Raw genomic sequence first — 24,256 nt, 5'->3', positions numbered from 1 at the left:
GATTCTGCATGGGCATGTGCTCAAGACAGCGAGGCTCTGCTCTGGACCTGGCACTGAGCTAAAGAAGACAGTACTGACCCTTCCCTGTTTGAGTATCTGGCTACTACTAGAGCTGCTGCCATCCTTATAACACATGGGTAGGCTGTAATTTTGCAGAACAAATATTCTCCAATTTTCTAAGCCCTTGGTTGGAGGGTAGAAATGCCAGCACTGGTTTCATTGTCTCCGCTCCTTCAGAACAGCTGTGGGCCCTCTGCTCGGCTGATCCTTCTCAGTCAGGAGGGGTTGGGCTGTGGCTTCAGTCCCTCACTGCAGCCACCTGGATGGGTGAGAGTAGATACAGTTGTGTAGGGTGTGTTTGCCTTACGTCCTTTTGTCCTTTGATCCTTGTGCTGGATTAGGAAGGGAAGGCCTTGACCTTGAAGCCTGTGGGCCCTTAAGTCAGAACTGAGCAGGTGGCCCCTCAGATGAAGTGCAGACATTTGGAAATAGATGACATCAACCTTGGCTGTTACATAGACCCACCCTCTGCTCAACCATGACCCCTTTGGGGGATTGAATGATCCTCTCATGGAGGATGCACATCAGATATTTATATTATTATTTAAAACAGCCAATTTACAGTTATGAAATAGCAATGAAAATAATTTGGTGGATGGGCAGTAGTGGCTCATGCCTTTAATCCCAGCACTCTGAAGGCAAAGGCAGGCGGATCTCTGAGTTTGAGGCCAGCCTGATCTGCAGAGCGAGTTCCAGGACAGCCAGGAATACACAGAAAAACCCTCTCTCAAAAAACCAAAACTAAAAAAGAAAATAAATATTATGGTTGGTGCTCATCACAACACTGTATTAAGGGTCACAGCTTTTAAAAGGTCAAGAACCCCTGCTCTCTCCATGGAGTCTTCCCTCAGGAACTGCAGAGAGCTTTGGAGATGGAGCTTAGTAGTGGATCGTTTGCACAAGGCCCTGGGTTCAGCCTCCAGAGCCAAAGGAAGTTATAGGAAATTGGCCACTTTTAGTCTCCTTGGCATGTAGACTCCATGCTGGCTCTGCCTAAAGTCTGCAGCCCAACTACAAGTAGACCATGCCATACCTCATGCTCTGGGTGGGACATTGTGTTGTGTTGTTACCAAGTCACTCATGGAGTTGATGCCCCCTGTGTATCACCCTAGGTGGTACCTACCACCTTCCTCTCCAAGTAGCTGCTTCAGAAACATCTATCATGGGATTAAGGCATTTTCATCTTTACCATCTGCCCAGTGGCCCTCTGCTGAATTTTGCCAGACTCAAATGGCATTCTCTACTCTGAGAGCTGTTTTCTGGTATTGCCATCTGCTAATGTCCTTTGGGTCTATGTCAGGGCCAAAACTAGAGCTTCCCAAGGCTCACCCCTCTGGACCATGCAGACCCTTTGAAGTTCAGAAGAAATTTCCTCATGAAGCACCCCTGGGGCAGCACCTCTCTCCGCTTGTTGTTAGGGAGCAACTCAGGAACTGTTTGTTCTCAGACATAAGCATAGATTAGTTCTGTCTACCAAGTATCCTCCATTGAATACTTCCAGTCCGGTAGTACGATGGAGGTCCCCACCCTTGAGAGGTGGCCAGTCATGCTGTCCCTGACTGCGGTAAGATTGCTTGATATTGTCTCTGGTTCCAGAATTGAGGTGGCACCAAACCATCCTCTTAAAGGTTTGCCTCACACTGGGGAGATCGTGGACTCCCAGATGGCTCCCGAGTGTTACTGTTTGGGCCTGGGTATGGATGTCAAACCCCAGTGGCCAGGAAGTTTGAGGTGGACCGGCAGCACCACACTGGCAAAGGGTTTTAGCCAGAGGGACCAGAACCTAACTATGCCAAGCTTAAGGTCGTAGTCACAGGTAGACCGCTAATTTAACCCCTGAGAGTCTTGATGTCCCCAGCAGAGTGTCAGTCTATCTCTGTCTGTGTGTAGGCAGCCAGGGCCTGATACCCTTAGGCAGAGACTACCTGTGACATAATGTTTAATTGGGTCTTGGCTTCTAGTCAGTCTTTCATATGTGACAACCCCTACTAGGGCAGGCAAGGTAAAACATCCTTTTGCTGTAGGCTGTTGGCATCTCCTTGTATCTGATTCTGGAGTCTGGGAGGGAACACTCAGCATTTGTCCACAGTGAGCCAGGGTCTTGAGAGAGATGCAGCCTACCCTCTTATCTTCCCTCCTTTCCTCCCTTTCTCCTCACCTTCTTTTTCTCTTGCAGAAGACCTGGATTCTATTCCCAGTACCCACATACGGTTCACAACTGTTCATAACTCCAGTTGCAGAGGCTACAGCAGGCACATATAATGCACATGCATGCAGGCTAAACATTCATAGCTGGGTAGTGGTGGCACATGCCTTTAAACTCAGTACTTGGGAGACAGAAGCAGGTAAATCTTTTTGAGTTCAAGACCAGTGAGTTTCAGGACAGCCAGGGCTATACAAAGAAACCTTGTCTTAAAAAAAAATTAAACATAAAGTAAAATCCTCCCCCCCCGAAAGTAGTTTTTCATTTATTTCTGTTTGCTTGTATGCATGTGTGTATACCACATGCATGACTGGTACCCATGAAGGCCAGAAGAGGGCATCAGTCTGAAAACGAGTTGTAGATGGTTGTGAGTCACTGTGTGAGTGCTGGGGACCAAATACAGTCCCTCTAGAAGAACAGCCGGTACTATTAACCCCTGAGCCATCTCTCTAGTCCCAAGGGAGATTCATTATTTCTGAGAGCTTCTGAATGGACGGACATCCCTTAACGTCCCTACAGCAGAGCTGGCTCCCACCTGGGAAGACTGTTCCATCACAAGGAGAATCCCAAGTTCCTTCCTATCCTTGTTTAGTCCTCAAGCCTAGGACACTTTACTCACGGGACCCTCAGGTATGAGGTGCTCCGAGACATCACAGCCTTCTTCCAGGTGTCTGACTGTGACCCTCTGGATGGTACAGAGAGCACTGCCTTGCCTGCTGCGTAGCTGTTGGCAGCTGTTGGGTTTGGGTGTTCCCTCATAATCCATCCTGTTTTGTTTGTGTGTTTAAGAGCCTGAGTGACAAGAGACCCTGGCACTAGATAGGCTGAGAACCTGGCTGGAATCAGGCCAGCCTCATTTCCTGACATTTGTTCCTTCTGTCGGCCTTTTCTGCCTCTGTCCCTTGGAAGCGTGCCTGGGCTGTGCCCTGAGGTGTGGGTACTATCTACAAAGCCAGGAACATACAGCAGGGCCCCTGTGTGCTCCCATGGCTACTTGGTGGTTACTTAAAGATGGTTGACATCTGGCATAGTGACCAGAGCACTGTAAGAGTTAGACAGCACGTTGCTGTCACACCCAGCTATGACCCTGAGCTCACCTAGTGCTGCCAGCAGCATTTGGGATGGTATTCTCACCCACACAACAAAGACAGAAGCTGGATGTGGCTGGAAGAATGGCTGGGCAGGCAGGCCTTGGGGGTAGATTCTGAGGCAGATTCTTTTTTTGTTTTGTTTTTGGGGGTCTCTCTGTTATAGCTCTGGCTGTCCAGGAACTTGCTATATAGACCAGGCTGGACTTAGACTTCCAGATATTTGTCTGCCTCTGCCTTCCTAGTGCTGGGATTAAAGATGTGTGTGTGCACCGTGACCCCTGGCTCTGTTGTGCACCGTGCCCCCTGGCTCTGTTGTGCATCGTGACCCCTGGCTCTGTTGTGCACCGTGCCCCCTGGCTCTGTTGTGCACCGTGCCCCCAGCTCTGTTGTGCACCGTGCCCCCTGGCTCTGTTGTGCATCGTGCCCCCGGCTCTGTTGTGCACTGTGCCCCCGGCTCTGTTGTGCACCGTGCCCCCTGGCTCTGAGGCTGACTCTGACTAGTGAAGTTCCTTAAACATGGGGGCAGTTCCTGGTATGAAGAATGGCAATGAGCTTGTTCTTTCGGGGCTGGGAATGGGTGGGGACTGCTAGGATTCTGCAGCCTGCGGGGTGAGCAGGTGCTATGTGGGGGCTTCCCTGGGCCCCTAGTGGGTCTCAATTTCTGCTGTGGGTATTTAGTCACCATGATCTTAGCAGTGTGTGCAGCCTCTTTTAGAATCCCAAGCTCACTCTCCACCGTCTCCAAAGCACTAGCCAAAGGCCCTCTGCCTTTGGCAAGTTGCCATGCCTTGTGAGGGTTTCTCCAGCTACCTACTGTCTTTGTTTACTGGGCATAGGCATCCACAGGAAACACTGCCTGTCTGGTTTAGAGTCCCCAATCTGTGCTGTGTGGCTCCTGCTGGCCACAAATCCCTGAGGCTCTGCCTGGCTGTTCTCTGTACTGTCTGAGGCTAAAGGCAAGTGCTAGAGACCGCGGCCACATTGGCCACAGCTCATCTCTGGAATGCCAGGCTCTACTGTATCCCATGGGCCCGTATTGTCCTGCCCGTTTCTGTCCTTGGTCAGCATGAGTGTCTCAAGTATTCCGAGGTAGATGTTTGGAGGTGGGAGTGAGGAATCCCACAGACCCCACAGTGTGGAGTATGGAGTGCTGGGGCCGGGTGGGCACGTGCAGCTGACCCTTCCTTGCTTTGGGCTCTATGGTATCTGCAGCCCTGACTGGCCCTGGCCTTCCCAGCACAGGTGCACAGGCTCACACTCAGTGGCACCTGTTCTCAGTGTGTCTTTGCCCTTGGGATGTGGGGGAAACAAACCTCCACTGTCTGAAGCCCCAGAGAGGAAGTGGCCGCAGGGCACTGCTGTGACCAGCCCAGCTAGCTCCTCCCTGATACAGTCTGATAATGGTCTTATGCTATTGAACCTTTGGAGGCAGGGTTGCCTCTTGTAGACCTGTCCTGGCCTTAGCACGTGGACCCAGAGCCCACCTTGTAGCACGATTAATAAAAACCCCGAGACAAATATTGGGGTTCAGCCTCAAAGTCAGAAAAGCAAAACAACGAGCCACTGACTCTTACCTCTACCTTTGCCAGGGTTTGCTGTCTTCCTATAATTTGTTAATTTCATCATTGGTGAATGATACTGCAATCTCTGCTGGGTATTCCTGCTAATTGTTGAAGCCACCTCCTGGCTTGTAGGTACTGTGGGCTGTTTTTGAGGCCCCTAGAAAGGTAACTGACTGGTTCCAACTGGCCCTCCAGAGGGAAGCACTATGGTCTGTCCCAGGCCATGTCTCAGAGGCGTCCGCAGGGTCCTCTGGCCTCACAGATGCCCTTCAGCTTCACCCTCACTTTTGCAGCTTGGTGTAAAGGGGAAATTCCTGTCATCGTCGTCTAGTTTTAAGACTTCGTTGTTCTGTAAGAGTTCTTTGGACTTTTTATGAAATATCTCAGAACTGTTCAAGGTACCTGCAGATTCCTCTGTTAGCTCCAGGGGCTTCCCCATCTCGTGTGAAACAACTGGGCTGCTTAGGAGACTTTGACCTTAATACAGCAGTCTGGCACCCTCTCCCCTGCCTTCTGCACAGGAAGCAGCCTTGCCCAGAGGTCCTGTTCTCCAGCCTTTTCTGCTGGGCCACAGTCTGGCTTATGAGGCTGCCTGGGAGGTGTCTCATACTCTCCACCCCCTAGGTCTCTGGAGTTTTTAAGTCGGCACCAGGCTAGACTTGTGGCTTTCTCTGTGAGAGAATAGAGCTCACTTTCTGCACCTGCTCCAGCCAGCGTCTGCTTAGACAGGAAGCCCCACCCTGGTGTGCAACACCACCACCCCTTCTGCCTTCGCTGTGGGAGGGATCCTTGCAATTCCGGAAGTGGGTTCTTCTGCCCCAGCCAGCATCCTGGGTATCTACTTCTGCAGGGGGCACACATGGCCTCTGCTGAATGACACCATGACCTTGTGACTCATCTCCTCTGGAAAGCTGCAGCACAACTGAGCCGGTTTGGTGTCATTTTTTCTTGGCTGTTTGTCTGTCTTTGAAGAACATGCACCCGGCTGTACCCTAGGACCAGCACCGCCTTATGCCTTACACCAGCACAATCCCTCAAGAGAGTGGCTCCCTATCCCAGGCTCCTGAACACAGGGGTCCTTCCAAATACCTCCTTATTCTTGGAAGGGCAGCAGGCCTCCCAGGCACCTAGGATGGGGACCCAGCCCAAGCACTACACGTTACCTGGGCCTTGGTGAAGGCTTCCATGAGGACTGATCCACCCCTCCTATCTAAATTTCATGGTGGGAAACCTATCACAGAAGCACCTTGACTGCCTGCTTCTGTGCCCCTTCCAGGCAGCAAGGTTTCAGCCTTACTTCTGCTGGGCCAGTTGTATGGTGGGGTGTTTCCCCCAAGGATTCTGGAGAAGAACCCTGTTCTTTGGTATACTTGAGGCCCCCTGGCTAGAGGTCACAGACCTCACTTTGGCTTTACCTCTCCCCCTCCCCCAAGCCCAGGTAACTTCTAGGCAGCGTGCCTGGTACCGCAGTGTAAGCCCTGATATATCTGCTGGTTCTACTGCCCTAAGGTCCCTATCATCTTCTTAGGCCCTAATTGGGGGACAGTAGCTTAAGTTCTGTAGGCGGCTCTGCTCTGGGAGAGGCCCATGCTGTGATTATCTTGCATAGAATGTCCCCCAGGTGGGGGGTGTAACATTTGGGTGGAAGGTCACACACTTTCCCACACAGATTGGCTCAGGTGTGTTCCACTTAGTGCTGGATGTCAGAACGAACCACAACTGGTTCCTGAGATAAGCCAGGGCACTGAGTAACTTCTGCAAGTGTCTGACCGCAAAGGCAGTGTGGAGGCACCTGTGATGTGTGCCGTGGTCTTTCCTCTGGGGAGGGGTATCTCTAATGCTCCCTAATGAAACACTGACCAAGGCCACCCAGAGGGCAGCCCTCCCAGGCTGCTTCTGAGCTTGAGCATAGCTGCTTATCCGCTCACATTTGAGCCTGTGGTCACTGCTGGGTCATTTAACCCATTCCTGGCATGGGCCATGGCATGGAGTGGAACTGATCCCTTCCAGCCTTTCCAACAACATATATTATCTCTGTATTCTAAGGAAGTAGTGTAGTCTGAAGGCAAAGAGCCTAAGGGTCAGAGCACCGTGGAGGCCAGACTGGATCTTGGCAACCCAGACATCCAGCTGCAGCTGTGTGTGAGGTCACCTCATAGCAGCCCACAGCAACACAGTGTCCCCTCTATTCTCATGGGATGCCCTTGCCCCTTCACAGAGGCGGCAGGCTTACCTTTCTGCTCAGGGCCAAGGGCGCACTGTTTCATGGCTCCATACATTTTGGGTCCGTGGGAAACTTGCTACCATGGAGTTGGTAGGAGGACTAGACCCTGCCTGAGCCCAGGGATCCCAACAGGGCCTTTTGTGTTGATCACAGGTTTCAGAGCCCCCAGCTTCCATAAGACCCAAAGCAGACGACACTTGCTCACAGTCCCCTGCGTCTTCTGAGAAGGACAAGCAGTCCACTTGGCTGCGGACCTTGGCGGGTTCCTCCAATAAGGTGCTATGTGGGGACCTGTCTGGGGTCTTTGGGGAGGGGGCCAGGCCCTTCTTGGAGCCAACTCTGGCTCATCCTGGTCTCAGGACTCCAGTGGCCTGTTTTCCTGTAGTCACTTACATAGGGGACTCTCTTGACAGAGCCTTGGCTGTGCCCACCCTCGCCAGCGCCTTTCTGCTTTCCGGCCCTGGTCCCCTGCAGTGTCAGCGAGTGAGAAAGAGACCTCCCCACACCTCCCAGCCCTGATTCGAGACAGGTGAGTGAGGGGTGCACAGGAGGGCCAGACTATGGTTAGCAGACTGCAGTGGTGTTGGTGTCTTTAGTCCTAGGATGAACTCTCCAGAGCTTTGAAGTCTTGGGGGGAAGTTCTGAGCTCACAGACCTGTCTGTTAAAAAAAAGTTAGGTTTCCAGCAGGGCATGGTGATCCACACCTTCAGTCCCAGCACTCAGGAGGCAGAGGCAAGTGAATCTCTGAGTTTGAGGTCAGCCTGATATAGACAGCAAATTCTAAGCCAGCTAGGGTTTTATAGAGATAGATAAATCAGTAAAAAATAGCTTCCCATGGGCATGAAGGTCCAGTTGTGTGCCAGCCTACCCCAGCCTCTGGGGGAGATTTGTGTTCTCATTGGAACCTTGACCTTGTGATTTAGATTGGCTGAGTGAGCAGGGCTCATCCCACAGCTCATAGGGACCTGTGAGGCAGACGTACCCCGGCTAAGCATCTACGCCTCTTACAGCTTTTACTCCTACAAGAGCTTTGAGACAGCTGTGGCCCCCAATGTGGCCCTAGCACCACCAACCCAGCAAAAGGTTGTGAACAGTCCGCCATGCACCACCGTGGCCTCCCGGGCACCAGAACCTCTTACCACTTGTATCCAGCCCCGGAAGCGGAAGCTGACCATGGAAACACCAGGAGCCCCAGATGTGCTGACATCTGTGGCTGCCCCAGAGGAAGACAAGGATTCTGAGGCTGAGGTGGAAGTTGAAAGCAGAGAGGAATGTAAGTATGGATTGGAACCTGCTCCTTTGGGCATTAGTACAGGGGATGGGGGAGGGTGGGACACATGGTATGACTGGGGTGCCTAATGCTGTGTCTTTTCTGTCTGTCCTCAGTCACCTCCTCCTTGTCCTCGCTGTCCTCTCCATCCTTTACCTCGTCCAGCTCTGCCAAGGACCTCAGCTCCCCGGGCATGCTTGCTCCACCTGTGGTTGCCCCTGATGCTACCACCCATGCCGACGCCCCAAGTGGGCTGGAGGCAGAGTTGGAGCATCTGCGGCAAGCCCTGGAGGGCGGCCTGGATACCAAGGAAGCCAAAGAGAAGTTCCTCCATGAGGTGGTCAAGATGCGGGTGAAGCAAGAGGAGAAGCTGACAGCAGCCCTGCAGGCTAAGCGCAGCCTGCACCAGGTGAGGAGGGCAGCAGGCAGGGCAATAAGATACAGGTGATGGCACTTTGATGTGCAGAGTTCTTCTGTGCTTCCAGGAAGGCTCCCATAGTGGTCTCAGCTGCAGCTTTCCCTGTGCGGGGGTCTCACTGAAAGAATTGGCATGTTAGTTGGTAAAGGCCAGTGTTGATGGTTGAGGGAAGAGCGGCTGCACTAGTGACGCCTCTCTCTGCCAGGAGTTGGTGTATTCTCCAGCAAGATGTGGGCTTTGCATATAGAGTGCAGGGATGTCTCCAAAAGGGACTTAGCCACAGGCCTCTGGAAGTGCATGCTGGGAAGGTGCACATGCGCTTGCACAGTTACACACTGCTGGCTGGGCCCCCACTCCTCCAGCTGCAGCCGCTGTAGCCATTCCTCTTCTCCTTCTTTCCATGCTGTTTTTTTTTTTTCCGGCACGAGTAAGGGAGGCCCAGTTCTCAGGCAGCTTGGGGAGTAAAGAACTCAGCCGTTGGTCTTCGCCAGGGCTCAGCATAAGGTTTTGCTGCAGGCTCAACCTCTGCTGAATTCACACCCCAGCCTGAGTCTGGCAGCTCTGGGGGCAGCCTCACATGCGTGGGCTTTAGCACAACACAACCCTGTCAATCCTCAGGGCTGCAAGATTTCAGATGTTCTGCTCAGAGTGAGTCTTAGTCATTGCCTCCTCCTCTCTGCCCGTTCTGGGTGGAGGTGTGATTTCCCACATGATTATTCATGGGGGACGGTGTCATGCTGCCTTCGAACAAGGGGGACGGCATGGGAAGTACCAGAAGTAAGTGGCTCCATCTGTCTGGGGGCAACTTGAGGCCTCGGGTGCACAGTGTCTGAGACTGTCTCCCTGGTGGTTTCCTCCCCTACCCGTGAGGCATGGCATGTGCATTTGGGAGGAGGAGGAGGTGTGAGAAGGTTCTGCGGCAACCTTGATATAAGCAACCAACAGCTCGTAACAAACTCTGCTGGGCTCTGGGGGAAGGACACTAGCAGTCAGGTTAGGAGACTGGGTGCAGGGTGGGGACAGAGGTGCTGGCTGGCAATTCTTAAACCTGTCTGCTGCATGTCCTCCCAGGAACTAGAATTCTTGCGTGTGGCCAAGAAGGAGAAACTGCGGGAAGCCACAGAGGCCAAGCGCAGTTTGAGGAAAGAGATCGAGCGGCTCAGAGCTGAAAACGAGAAGAAGATGAAAGAGGCCAATGAGTCTCGGGTGCGCCTGAAGCGAGAGCTGGAGCAGGCACGGCAGGTCCGGGTGTGTGACAAAGGCTGTGAGGCCGGCCGCCTGCGTGCCAAGTACTCAGCCCAGGTACTAGGGTGGGTTGGCTGGTAGACTGGCGCATACACAGTGGACAGCTGCTGTCACAGATCCAGCATGCTCGACTGCCCATCTCAGGCTGATCTGTGAGGTGATGAGGAGCTGTGCCTGGAGGTCCCGAGGTACATCCATAGCCACAGGTGGAAGTCCAGGTGTTCCAGCTCCCTACCGGGACCACTGTGGCCCCAGAACATAGGCTTCCCTTCCTGCTGCTGGCTTGGGCAGCAAGCTCTAAGCTAGGATGAGGAGATAGACCTTGGTAACGGCCCAGAGCTTAAGGCTCCATCCCAAGGAGGCAGGGAAAGTCTTCTACATCTGTAGTACTGTTTGGTTCCATCTTGGGTACCTCAGAAGTACAGGATGGAAGTGGAGTCAGCCTCTGCTCTGGGTGGACATCTGGGCCCTCCTGGGAGCCATTCAGGTAGAATGGGGACAGACATGGCACTACAGCTAACTAGGAACTCTAAAGGGAGGTGGGGGCTTGGGTGGGAGTGCTGGTGTCGGGCATTACTGACCACGCAGCGTCCCTTTCAGATTGAGGACTTGCAAGCTAAGCTGCAGCATGCAGAGGCGGACCGAGAGCAGCTTCGAGCTGACCTGCTGAGAGAACGTGAGGCCCGTGAGCACCTGGAGAAGGTGGTGAAGGAGCTTCAGGAGCAGCTGTGGCCTCGGCCACGGCCTGAGAATGTGGGTGGCGAAGGCAATGCCGAGCTGGATCCCTAGCCTGGGCGGTGCCTGCCACTGCCGCATGGACCTCCATCTGTGCGCAGAGGGTGGCGGGTATGTGCTCTGCAGGCCCAGCCCCTGCCTCTGCAGCCACACAGCACAACGTCTCTACTGTGCCTATTACCAAGCGAGTGTTTGTAACCACATACTTTTGGAATCCACTGCAAAATTTTCTACTGGCCAAGTTCAAGTGAGCAAGCCATGTCCCCCAGCTGCAGCCAGAGTTGAGACTGGCTCTGTGGATTGCAGCTGGTCCTCTGCTTGCTGGAACATGCTAACATTTACACTTTGTTATAAGCTATTTAAACCAGTAAGGAGACTTGATACTCAGAAAATCAACATGTTTTTTAATGACTAACTGTAAAAGGCCCCTACACGTGACGCCATCTGGACACCCACTCTGGTGGGGGTGGCACCCACCCACCACCGTCCTGGGAAGCCATCACCGCTCATCTGTGCCCGCGGCTGCAAGAGGACAGCAAGGGTTTTCTTCAGAGTCTATTTTTTCAGCAACAAGGACCCCAGTCTTCCTGCTGCTGCCAGGAAGAGCAGGGAGAGCGCCGCGTGCGAGATGAGCCCCAACACTGCCCGCCTTACCGCCACTGCCCCGCCCACCAACATCACCACTAACCCTGCCCTGCAGGCACGGGGGCCTGAGCCACAGTCTGTTGAGGCCTCTGGATGCCCCCGCCCACCTACACCATGAGGGGCTAACCTGTGTTAGGCAGTGGCCATGGTCCAGTGTCATGTTGTGTTGTTCCCCATACACACCACCGCCCACCCACAACCCACACGCTGCTTGACCACAGCAACCCCTCTTCAATGCGGCAGACATCACTCCTCATCTTGGGACTGAGGCTGCAGCATTGGAACAAAAACAGCATTATATCACTTCTCCCCCCCCCCCTTTTGTTGTTCATTTAAACATGTATCTAGAACTGCACTTTGTCAGACCCTCCCTTCTCTTTTTACTCCCAGTTAACTGAGGTTTTTACCGATTTCTAGAGCAGTTCAAACCCTAAGTGCTCGAGTGCTTAGAAATCCCCTCTGGTGCTTGGTTGAACAAGGGAATCACAAGAAATGAAAATGCAGAGACTGAACTTGGGGGTCGTTCTGTGCCTTCCAGCATCTTGTACAGCAAACCCTGACTTGTCTTTTTACCCCCAAAATATCGTCTTCAGTAGCGATTGAATCTGCCACTGTCAAAATACGTTACTTGCATTTATTCCAAATAATCTCGTTTACTCTTAACTGTTTATGCAAATTGTATAAGGTTTCTTATGCCCAAGCTTGAAAAATGATTCCCCAGTAGACAAGAGGCCACCACCCATCCTCCAATTGTGTTTATTTCCATGAGAAGATCACACAGAAGCCCTCCGCTCCAGCCCTGACAGGGCAGCCATGACCTGAGGGAAGGTGGAGCTGGCTTGCGCAGGTACAAATGACCTCAAGGACTGTTGCCTGCATCTGGAGACTGCTAAGCCCTGACCTTCGGTGCCGAGGTCGTCTGCAGGGTTTTGCCCTTGGTTTACTGAGGGGGTCTGGGCTGCTGCCGGGTCCCCCCTTCTGAAGTGCAATGCAAAAGGGACATCATGTATACACAGCGTTTATTTGGATTTTTTCTTTGGCTTTTTTTTTCCTCTCAGTTATGAAACTTGTATGCATGGATTTCACATCTCCATAGCTAGACCCATCCATGGGCATTATGACCTTGTCTCCTAAAGGGTCAGTTTTGTTACGCAACACGAAGAATGCTGTTTTCAGCCTTGTTTTTCTAGAGTTGTGCTTTTCAGTCATTTCTTCAAGGAAAACTAAATGATTTAGTTGGAGCAAAGCTTTAAGTGTGTTGGTGTGCTTCTGTGTGGCTGTCCCTGTTGTAGGAGGTCACAGTGATTTGGGCCCCTTTGAGCCTTTGGTTCCAGGGGCACTTGCATTTCCCAGCAGAGCCTCTCCTTGCCACAGCTCTGTCACCATCGGGTTCCTGGCCTCCCTGGTCCAGCACTGGCCCCGTTATGGGAAGGAAGTGCGCTGTCTGCAGCAGAGACTCTCCTCACGTGCCAGAGTGACTCCGGTTTGGGAAGGGCTTGTCATCTCAAGAGCTGTTCCTCCTGGGTCCCTCCTCCCCCTGCTTCTGGTGAGGCTCTTGGAGGCTGATGTGGGCCCTGTGAGACCTAGAGACTGGGTCATCTGGCTGCTTCTGTCCTGGGTGAAGCTGGCGAAGCACTGGGTACTTGTTGCTGCTGCCATGGAAGGCAGCCCTGCTCTCTGCAGGACCTGCTGTGGACTGAGGGCGACCAGGCACTGCACGCCTGGCTCCCTACTAGGAAGGCTGCAAATTTCTTTTCAGAGAAAGGGAGGAGAGGTTTCCATCATGTTGGCTGTCGACTCTCCCTGTGTGTTAAACCCTTTATCCAGTTTACTCATCATCTCCATCCTGAAAGATTTTTAACGAAGGGAAAAACCAACAGCAATAACTCACTGGTGAGCAGCTAACTCCTACCCACGACACCCTGCTTTTCATACAGAACTAGCCAATGTTAAACAACTCACATGTAAATACTTTCCCATTTCACACCGCTGTATTATACGTGTAAACTTTTCTTACCTGCTGGTTGTCTTGCTTTCTGGGTTGTTTTTAACTGAGGACAAAGTGCTCATCTGCCAGAGGGGACAGTGTGGCATTTCCCATGTGGTGTCCTCCGTGGCACCCATTAACCCCAATTGCTATGCAGAGTATCCTCTGTGGTCCCTCCCCACATGCCCACCCTGGGGCTGGGGAGGGGGGTTCTTGCGTTAAAGTCAGGATTCTCAAATGACATTTTCATCAATTAAAGAAAAATAAACCCACCTCTCCCTTCATAACTGCCCAAGCCCTTGCACCCTCCAGTCCTGCGCTGCTGCTAATGACAATATGATGGCTTACTCTGCTACTCGAGAACTATTTTTATGTAATTAATGTATGCTTTCTTGTTTATAAATGCCTGATTTTCAAAAGGAAAAAAGAAAAAGCTTGGCATATTTATCTATTTCTCTGTGTACCTGTTAGTCCTTTTGCCCCCCTCCCCCCCCAAACAGATGACATTGTACAATAAAGGACTTTGAGAGTACTGCGGGCGCTAGCAGCCCCCATAGGAGATGGGGGAGGGCATCTCTACAGGTTAGACCCGGGGCTGTGGTCAATGCTTCCAGGAACTCTGGACTGAGAACCTTGACCAGGTTTGGACAGGACTCACAGTGGGCAGTGCTGGGCAGATGGACCGAGCATGACCCTTCCTAGCAGGGCTTCCACAAAGATACACTGGCTCAAAACTCCCTGGAGCCAAATAAGAGTACAGCTCCCCAGGGGCATTCCCCCACCCCCACCCCCCCGCAAGAAGCACCTGTGCTGTGTGCTGTGGGGAACACTTGGCTGTCCCTGCCTCTTGTTCATAGAGCCAGAATCTTGCCCCAAGGTCTGCAGCCTTCATCACAGGAGCCTGTCCCTGTGCCTCCGTGGTGGGGGGAGGGGTCCCTTCCATCTGACTTGGCCTCCTGTCCTGCTTCAGGTTCTCCTGGGAACTGCAGAAGCGTGCTTAGCTTGGAAAAGGCCACCATCCTAGCTGGACTTCTCATCCACCAGACCCAGGGGTTCAGAAGAATACAGTTGGACCCTGGTGTGGTGGCTCACATCTAATTCCAGCACTGGAGAGGCCAATGGAGTTGAATTACCAGAGGTTCAAGACCAGACAGGTCTACATACTTCCAGAACAGCCTGGTCTGTCTGCCTTTTGAACTTTGTCTCGCGGGGTGGGGGGAGGGGTTGGGGGGGGCAGTTAGCTCATCTGTCACTGAGGCCCTGGCAGCTTAGGCATTTACTGGAGGGAGGGCCCACTCAGCCTGGGGTCTGACTTGTGTTCTTACCAGTGACTATGGATGGCTGTCTGGAGCCATCTTTATAGCCGGTGGAAGCATGAGAGAAGGAAAACGGCCAGAGGGAGGCCTGGTTGTGAACAACCTTGGCACCACGAGGCAGGAGCTTTCTCCAAGGCTCCAAACCCTGTCTCCTGCCTCCAGGGTTGCCCTAGGATTATAGGTACTCATGGCCCAGAATCCAAAAGGAACCAGGACCCCTGGAAGTGTTGAGAGAGGGGAGGCCTGGGTGGAAAACCATCCCAGGTTTGGCTGAGGTCTCCTTTATCAGCCAAGGCCTCTGTGGACATGGCTGCCCCTTCAGACTCAGCTGCAGCTCTTGATCACCCTTTTTGGCTGGTACCTGTTTCCAACTTTCCCAAGACCTTGGGAACCCCTGAGTAGAACTGGCAACTCCCAGGTGGCCCTAGTTCCTATCTGTGTTCTGTGCCTTGCTCACCCTCATTTCAATTGTACCTCTTTGTCTCCTGACTCCTACCTGTAGCCCTAGAATTCAGGAGGCCAGCCCCAGGCCAAGCCATCATGCTGTTATCTGGAAAGACCGATCCCAGGCTGCTTCCATGGAAAACCTGATCCAATGGCCTGTTACCATAAAAGTCTAGTTAGCCATTCACCGTGCCCATTCCCACTGTGGTGAGAGCCTGTACCTTCTAGATGCCCTCCCTCGGGCCATCCAGCCTAGACTGTGACCTAGGTCTGCCACCCCTATCTATCCCTGCCTGGTACCTTCTCTGAAGCCCCTCTGACCATTTTGGGGTAACAGACTTCTCCTTGGCCAGGATGAGGTAGAACCAGGCCCCACCATGCAGGCCTGAGTTGGAGGAGGACTCTGCCTGCTCAGCAAGAATTTTGGTTCTGTTTTTGGTGGCCTGGGTGTTGGAATCCTTGGAGTCCAGTCCATACAAGAAGTAGACTCCAAAAGCAAAGGGTAGATTTGGGCATGGAAGCCTTCCCCATAGACACCCAACATGTGGTCAGAACTCACCCCACCCCAGCCAGGCGACCCTGGGGAGGGAGTGAGGATGAGGATATTTGAGATCTGGATGCCTGTCCACCCCTACCACCCCATGTTCTTGGTTGGTGACGCATACGGCCATCTGCGATCATGCCTGTGCCAGGTTGGTAGGAGTCTTGGCGTCAGGGGCACTAAGCCCTTGGACAGGTGGCCCACTGCAGGTGGGCACAGGCAGGAGGACTTGGCTAGCCTCACTTGTCTTCACGGCATCCTGTGCTGAGCCAGGTGTCCAGCCAGTCTGGGATGGGCCTTCCTCTCCCTGAGATGGACCTGGCAGCCCTCCCTGGTAGGAAGCTGAGCCCAGGCTCTGGTCCACATTGATTTTTATACACAGAGGCCTATTTGGAAAACCAGGGAAGCCGGGGGGAACTCAAGGTGGGGACCCTTTCTAAAGTCTCGAGCAAGGACCTACCTGAGGGTGCCCCCTCAGCCCTCCCTGTAGCTGTTTGGTGGCAGCTCTCAAATGTCAGGGGCCATGTGTTCAACTCCATAGCTAAAAAGGGAGCTGCCTTGCTTAGCCAGACCCAGGCCACTAGCCCAGCCTGACTTAGGCAAGCCAGGTTTCTCATCCATGGCTAGCTAACCGTCTGTCCCAAACACTCAAGTTTTACCCCCTTTCTTTTCTAGTCTCCAATTCTGACTCCCTCCTCATCTTGGCTCCTCCTGGGTGTGGACCCTGATCCAGCAGCAGCTGCTCCTCACAAGGGACCATTCCACACTGGTGGCACTCGGCCTGGCTGTTGAACTGGGAGGGAGCTAGTTGTCCCAGGCTTTTGAGAAACCATAGGAAGTGGTAGCTGACCCTAGAATGGGGAAACGAGGGGTATCTTCACCCCAGTCCTGTCCTGTGCAGCTGCTACTGCCAAACTGAGACGGGCCAGGAACACGGCTGTGGGGACATCCAAACCTACATAGCTTGTCTATGTTAGGATGCAGAGGTTTCTTGATCTTGGACACCTGTCTGTGCTCTGGTATGTGTATGTGTGTGCACTGTGTGCAGGGCAGTGTATTGGAGAAGGGACCAAGGATGTCTGCAGATCCTGGGACAGTCTTTTGTGCCCACCCCCTACCCCTGGGGAGAGAACCGGAGCCAGATGGATTTGTCAGGCAGGGCAACAGGGCCTCGAGCATCTGGGAAGGCCAGGCCACAAAATTAAGAGGGAGGTCTTGTGTGCTGTACCCGCCTCTGGCTTTGGGAACATGGGGTTTCTGCTTGAGCCATGGTTCATGGATCACTGCAACAAGAACCTCACCCTGCCGTCTTTATGGGATGGACATGTGGTCCACATCGCGATTTCCTATTTCTATGGAATAATGGCTCCAATAAAAGGCTCTGGTGGGCTGGGCAGCGGTGAAGCACACCTTTAATCCCAGCACTAGAGAAGCAGAGACAGGCGACTGTCGGAGTTTGAGGCCAGCCTGGTCTACAGAGCTAGTTCCAGGACAATCAGGGCTACACAGAGAAACCCTGTATGGGGTTGCGGGGAGCTCTGGTGGTTGTTGAGGAAGTTGCTCCCTCGATTACTGGAAGCACCATCGTCCTTCCCCATAGGGTTGGTTCCCCTGCGGCCCAATTTACCGGGGCCCCAATGGTAGCCCGGCTATAACTAATAGTGCTTGGTGTCCTGAGCTGGGCAGACAAGGGGTCGTCTTCCACCCCGGCATCAAGAACGGAAAGCCCCGTGGAGTTCACAACCTCTCCAGTGCGGTGTTCACCTACAAAACAGGTTTCTGGCTTCGTGCGGCCGCCTCCAACATCGCCCCCCCCCCCAGGAGGGAACCATCGCGCCCTTCAACTTCCCACGTTCCCGCTCTCCTTGGGATCCGCGGGGACGGCCGTAGTCCGTACAGCCCGGCTAGGCTCCCGCTGGCCCAGGATGAACGGGCCCGGGAGGCGCCTGCTGCGGGGAAGCGCGATCGCGCGGGACTTCCTGCTGTCCGACCGCGGTCTCAGACTGCGGGATCATTTCTGGACTGTCCCCAAGTCCCGGCAGCTCCAGAAGCCTGAGGCCAGCAGCCCGGGCAGGGCAGGCACCGCCCACCAGCCGCGCGGCCTCCGCCCCGCCCCGCCTGCGCTTCCCTTCCCCCGCCCGCCTCGGATTCCGACGGGCTGGGCCTGGGGCTTCCGGCTGCAATGAGGGAACCCGGCCCTGCGGGACCAGTCCGGCGCCGCCCGGCGCGCAACCCGACTTCCTGCAGCGTCGGGCCCCGGGCACCCCCTACCAGAGTCCAGGCCGGCAGTCGGACGTTAATGATCGGCCTCGGGCAGAGAGGGTCGCGCCCTTTCCGGAAAGTTCCCGCCAACCGTGCCATGGGGTGTAGCCTATATGTTACCTAAGATGGGGTCTGGTCGCCTTAAGCGCCTCGCTGCTGCCATCCCGGGTCTCGTCACTGCAGCCCCATTGAGGCTCCTTCCCAAAGCCTCCCGTCCAAGCCAGCAGGATCCCACTGCTGGCGCCCATAGAGGTTTTGTTGCCGTCGGAATCCTCCCAGCACATGAGCAGTGTATATAACACCCCACCCTGGGATCCTTGATGCCTTCCCACTCCTCAGAGGGAGCATGTAGTGCTCTACCCAGCGTAGAGCCAGATCCCTGTCTCCAGCTCTGGGTCTCTCCTTTCAAAACCACTGCCCTGTACTGTCCCGTCCCCGACCCAGAAGCGGAGAGCACTTGCCGAAAGTGGTCTCCGAGGTCCCAGGCCGGGGGCGCAGGGCTTCTTCTGCCAGCACCTGCTTCCACAGAAACTGATCCTCTACAGGTTCTCACAAAGAATTGTCTCGTGAAACTCTTGGAAGATCGAGTATGCCTCGAGTTGCTGAGGTCCCTCGGAGGTGGCCCTGGATGTCTGGCCGGGAGTGGGGAACAGCAGCTGACTTCTTAAAGTTTATCCTTGGAGGGCCTCTGGCTGTTGACAGCTGGGAACAGGACGCCCCGAACTGGTCCAACCCTATCCCTAATCCCACCTCCACCCAGCACAAAGACACCTATAGCCCAGGATCCCCCTTCCAGTAGGGGTGGTATGGCGGCTTCATGCTTGGGCCCCCGCACTGGATTTAGGAGCCTGGAGTGGGTCTGTCCACCCATGTCCCCTAGCTTGCCATTGTACTAAGTCACTCCACCAGGGAGGACCTCTCAGACTCAGGCTGTGCTACTGGGGGTCCAGCGGCAAATCTGAGGCCTCCAGTCATCACTGTGTAAAGGACAAAGTTGGGGGAGTGGCACCATCGCTATCTATGGGGATGGATACAGCCGGCAGCAGGGCCTGCGGCTAAGGGGCCTTACGACTGAGGTCTAACAAGGTTGGCCAAATCCTCCCAAAGCTGTGGTGGGCATGGGCAGACTTGGTGAGAGTCTTCATGTATCTGGCGTGGCAACAGGGCAGCCTGTCTGCTCCTTAGAGAGACAGGCTTCATTTTATGTCAAGAGGGGCCTGGGCAGGGTCACCCATACACTCTGCTGTTCCGCCACTGCACTGCCTGGTTCCTGAGTCCCTCAGTCCCTTCCTCACCTTGCCTCCTTAGGACACTTGAACCTCCCCAAACTTCCCAGGGTCTTTTCCCTCTGACTCAGAGGCTGTTTGAGGCTGTCTTGCCCTGAGGAAATCTAAGCAGAAAGGAGCAGGCTTCACAGCCGCCACCGCTGAAAATTATCTCCTGGGTCAAGGGTCTTGTTGGGATAGGCCTGGGGGCTACCATCACACTATCCAGGATCAAGGGCTCCCAATGAACTGGCAGGACTAGCCAGGCTGTGTAGGAACCGGTCTGGCAGGCTTGGCCTTGGAACCTCCAGGAAGCCTTAGCTGGGAGGGGCCCAAGTTGAGCACAGCTGGCCTCACACCCGCCTGGCACTGGCACCAAGACCAGGCAACCTGCCCGGGCTGTAGACAGGGCTTGGGGAGGCCTCTTCACAGTGTCCTGAGTGACCAGTCTGGCCAGTGAAAGAGGCTGGGAGGAGCTATGGCCATCTGTGCCAAACAGGCCCAGGGAGAGGGCAGCACAGACCAGGCAGGCCAGCCTAGTTCCAGGCTATGTCCTGATCATGCTGTCCTCTGCTGACCCCAGATGTGTCCCAGGTGGCTTGGAGAGCCAGCTCTTTGAGGTGCCTCTCTGTATGCTTGGGCCTCGAGGGCCAGGCAGTTCTCTGTCCCAAGTCTTCTCCTTCCTCTTTTTTCTCAGACCCTGTCTCCTTGCCCCCTTTCCTTCCTTGAATGTCTCCTTCCTCTCCTACTTCCCATCCCTGTCTCTCTCTGTGTCTTACACAAGCACACACATGACAGTGCCTGCCTTGATGCTCTCCTTATCTGCCAAGTGAATGAGGAGCAGACTATAGTCTCCTCCCTTGAGGGTCAGGGATTTGAAGGTATTACAGGGAAGAAAGACCTTGTCTGTGTTGGGGTAGGGAGGGTGGTTCGTGCCCTCTAACTTGTCATGCCCCCCCGCCCCGAGTCCCCAAGTGAGGACAGCATGTTTGAAGAGTTCACAGGAAGGAACCCAGAGGATCTGTCCCACTCCCACAGGGTCTCCGGCCAGTCCAAAGATTTCTGACTGGACCCTCACCTTTGTCAGTCAGAGAGGGAGCTGACTCAGCACGGTTCCTGCCAGGTAGTGCACAGATCACAAAGCCATGGAGACCACCCACCTGGTCCCTCCCACCCTCAGAAGGGAGCCTACCCAGGAAGGACAGAAGCTGTAGCTGCTACTGGACTAGGCATCGGGCCTCTGGATAGACCTGAGGCCACCACATTCAGAGCTAGGGTATAGAGCCACCCTCTGGACATGTGCTCCTGCTGGGCTGCCGCTCCAGTCTGGGTATCAGAAGAAGGGATCTCACAGGGTTAGTGGCTGGCAGAGCCTGAGTCATGGGAGCTGCACCCTTAGCCACCCCGGGATAGTGAGGAACCCTCAGGATGGAATCCCCAGGCTTCAATACTGCCCAAGAAGTCAGCTTGACCATGTTGCTGCCCGTGAAGTCCTGGGGCCTGAATGACCTGTGACAGGCACTAAAGGGTTGCAAGCTGGGTCGCCTGTAGTTCTTGCACTGGACTGGGCCCTCAAGCAGATGTCCATCCCTAAGACCTGGCCCACTGAACTCGTTTTTATGTATGCTTATCTGTGTGGGTGCACATGTGTGCATGCGTGTGTGCGTGTGCGTGCATGTGCATGTGTGTGTGCATGCGTGTGTGTGCGTGCTTGTGTGCGTGTGCGTGTGCGTGTGTGTGTGTGTGTGTGTGTGTGTGTGTAGGTCAGTGGACAATCCTGAATGTCATTGCTAAGGTGCTGGCCCTCGGGCGCCATCCACCTTATTTGTTTATTTAGAGGCATGATCTCTCACTGGGCTGGAGTGTGCCAAGTAGGCAAGCCTAGCTGGGCAGGGAGTCCCAGGAATCCACCCACCTCCACCTCCCAGAGCTGGCTGGGATTACACGTGTATACCACTACACACTGGCTTTTTTTTTTTTTAGGGGGGTGGCATTTCTATAGTTTTGATTTTTTTGAGACAGGGTTTCTTTATGTAACCTTGGCTGTCCTGGAACATGCTCTGTAGACCAGGCTGGTCAAACTCAGAGATCTGGCTGCCTTCGCCTCCCTGGTGCTGGGATTAAAGATGTGTGCCATAACAGCCCAGTGGGGGCTTTTTATTTTTTGTGAGTTCTGGAGATCAAACTCAGGTTCTCTCCATCCTGAATTTGGTTTTTGCTATTCTCATTTAGAGATAGGGTCTGTCTGTCTGTCTGTCTGTATAGCCGAGGCTGGGCTTAAGTGCACAATGATCCTCCAAGGGCTAGGATTTCATACCACAGGCCTGGCTCTAGAGCTTGTCTTGGGTATTCAAATTTCATATGCTTGGACCACTCAGCAGGGGGTGGGAAGGGGTGGAGCAATAGACAAAAGCATCTGCTCCTGTTCCTGTCCTGTCCAGGCCAGTGCCAGGGACCACAGTTCTCAGGAGACCAGCCTTTGCTGATGCAGATGCTCTTGGCCAGAAGAGGCAGTGTCATGGCTACCTCTGACGTCCGGATCCTCAGTGGTCCCATCGGGAAGCTAGAGCAGGGCAGGCAGGGGTCTTGCTGATGACTGTGTAGGTGGGCAGGCCAGAGCTGTTTCTGTTTGCAGAGGTGATGTAAGGGGAAGCAGTCCCGCCTGGCACCCTTGCTGGGACAGGCCTGCTGTCTGCGGAGACGCCACCGTGGCACAAGCCCTGTCTGCCATAGCCCACACGGGGTAGTGACTGCAAGTTTCCTGACAAGGGTTTTGTGACTTTAAAAGCTGAGCATGCTTTTGGGGAATTAAATGCTGAAGGACGCCTGACGATGGGCTGGAAAACAGCCCCTGCTGCAGTTGGTTCCCGGCGATTTGCCTTCCTAAATTGAAACATCATTTTCTTTGTTTTTCTTTTGACAGACATGTGGTTTCCTCTTGAGGAGGAAGAAGGAGCTACAGAATGTTGTGCTGTGTCTGAAGGGCACTCAGGAAAAGATGCTCAGAAGCAGGTTGGGAGGTAGGCTGTCAGGGTCTGCCCCATGGGAAGAAGGGCAGAGAGTCCAAAGACCTCTAGTGACCTGGTGACGGGTGCTTGTGGCTGATCCAGGGGGCTGGGATGAAGTAAGAACTGGGGCACCTTTGGGTCACTGGTCACCTCAGTCTCCGGCTCTAGACGGTGGACAGCAGGGTAGAGAACGGTGGCTTCAGCTCTGAGGCCCATAGCTGCATCCAAGCCTAGGCCACTGACCTTGACTAGGGCTCTGGCGAAGCAGAGAGTGAAGTCATCTTGCTCCTACGACTCCCTGGAGAGTAGCTGGCTTGGTGTCCCGCATCCCGGGGCTTTAGAGACACAGGTCTCTCTAGCCAGGCTGTAGTGTCACAGGGGCAGGGCAAAGGAGGGCATGGGGGGGGGGTGTGTGTGGAGCAGTGATCTGCTTACTGTATCCAGTAAATCACTGGGCGGCGTGCAGCGGCTGTTTCTGTGGGTGTTGCTGGTGTACTGGGCACAGACTTGGCATGCGTCATCAGGGCAGGAATTGAGCTCTGATGCCCCTTCCTGTGGCTTGATTTCTTCAGGAAGAGGGAGCAGTTGGCCAGGTGAGAAGGTAGGCTGTGCTAGCAAAGGACTGGGGTAACCCAGGAGGAGACAGACCAGGATGAGGCCATACCATGTCCCACATACAGAGCAGGGGGCCCAGCCGCTAAGGACGGACAGCCACAGTTCTGAAGCCAGGAGGCGGGGGTTTCTGTAATGGAGTAATCCCTCCTAGGGATGCCTTCCTTCCATGTGAGCCAATGGTCAGCTGCTCTGGGCCTCCTCAGCAGCCAGTGTACCCCTTAGTGGCAATTGTGAAATTCCCTCCAACTACCCTACCATTCCAATGCTGGGGGGGGGGCTAGGCAAGAAGGCCCTCTTCACTTTGCAATGCCATGAGAATCTGACCTGAGGTTGGCCATGCTGGGTGGCATAGTTGCCCCCAGTTCCTGCCTTCACAGAAATCTAACTCAGGCTTCCATGGGCCTGAGAATAGTATGGACAGAGCAGAGGGTTCTCAAAGAGCATTTGAGCACTGAGTCCCTTCCTGGGTCCCACAGGACTCCACCTCAACTCAGGGCTAAGTCCCAGGGCCTGCTGGGAGGGGCCCCATGAACAAGCTACTCAGAGTTGGCATGGAGAGCTTTATTGATGTCAGTAGCCACAGGGCTCACACGGACCTGTTCCCAGCTCCAGGCTGTCTAGGAATAGAGGATGTGGTCCCTAGGTGAGGCAGCGTGAACTTCCGTTCAGGGGAGGGTGGCCTTCCCTCCTTTATGTCCACCGGCCAGGAGTGGCCTCTAGCTTAGAGCTTCTGGGTGAGCTTCGGGAACATGGGGCCATTGGCTGTCCCCCTTCGCCAAGACTCGCAGGTGTTTGAAGGTGGTGGGCAGCCTGTGGCCCAGGAATGGAGGCGTGGTCACGTCACAGATCATGGCCACATACTCCCCTGTGAGAGACGGGGAAGATTGTCCTCAGGAGAGTGTGGCCACTGTGTCCCCTGGGCATCTCAGCCCCGTCATCTCTTCCTGCCACTGTTCTCTTCGGGTCCCTACACTAGGCCGCTAGGCTGGACTGCCGTCCTGAAGGTGGGTATTTGGAGCAGGGCAGCCAACTTTTCAGACCCAGGCATCCCAGAGAGTGAGCTAAGTGGTGGTGTTGGGAGAGACCAGATGTGTGGACAGCCCTGGGGGGAGGGTGTGTGTCAAACCACAGAGACCCCAGCTCCCAACTGCTAATTAGGCCACGTGGCTGATTTTTGTAAATCCTGGCCGACATTGTTTGTGGAGAAAACACATTGACTTTTCTCTAAATGTTTAAGAAATAGCTGGGCCTCTAAAGGTTTGAGGTGCCTGGTGGGGTCCTGAGGCCCTGGGTGGGAGGTTGGGGGAGGGAAAGTCTGGGGGGAACCAGAGGAGGGAAAGGCTGGGGGGCTGGGGGAGGGAAAG

General features: G+C 54.3%; 2 protein-coding genes across 3 annotated transcripts in view; one reads left to right on the top strand and one right to left on the bottom strand.

Annotated features, from left to right (window-relative positions):
* Positions 1–13,888, top strand: part of Ski (SKI proto-oncogene) — a 71,110-nt gene extending 57,222 nt beyond the window's left edge. The window contains exons 2-7 of one of the 2 annotated variants that reach the window (XM_005368655.2): positions 7,294–7,416; positions 7,554–7,669; positions 8,152–8,414; positions 8,528–8,820; positions 9,901–10,131; positions 10,675–13,888. In XM_005368655.2, the coding sequence (XP_005368712.1) occupies positions 7,294–7,416; positions 7,554–7,669; positions 8,152–8,414; positions 8,528–8,820; positions 9,901–10,131; positions 10,675–10,863 (1,215 nt within the window). In that variant the 3' untranslated portion in view covers positions 10,864–13,888. The remainder of the gene's footprint in view (positions 1–7,293; positions 7,417–7,553; positions 7,670–8,151; positions 8,415–8,527; positions 8,821–9,900; positions 10,132–10,674) is intronic. The other variant, XM_005368657.2, reaches the window with a different exon arrangement.
* A 9,579-nt stretch (positions 13,889–23,467) lies between these two features.
* Positions 23,468–24,256, bottom strand: part of LOC113458509 (MORN repeat-containing protein 1-like) — a 32,069-nt gene continuing 31,280 nt past the window's right edge. The window contains exon 5 of the mRNA XM_026790009.1: positions 23,468–23,757. Coding sequence (XP_026645810.1) covers positions 23,609–23,757 — 149 coding nt within the window. The 3' untranslated portion in view covers positions 23,468–23,608. The remainder of the gene's footprint in view (positions 23,758–24,256) is intronic.

This window comes from Microtus ochrogaster, unplaced genomic scaffold (genome assembly GCF_000317375.1).
Source record: "Microtus ochrogaster isolate Prairie Vole_2 unplaced genomic scaffold, MicOch1.0 UNK38, whole genome shotgun sequence".
Lineage (NCBI taxonomy): Eukaryota > Metazoa > Chordata > Mammalia > Rodentia > Cricetidae > Microtus > Microtus ochrogaster.
Note: the sequence above shows the minus strand (reverse complement) of the source record. Positions and strands in the feature narration are given on the sequence as shown.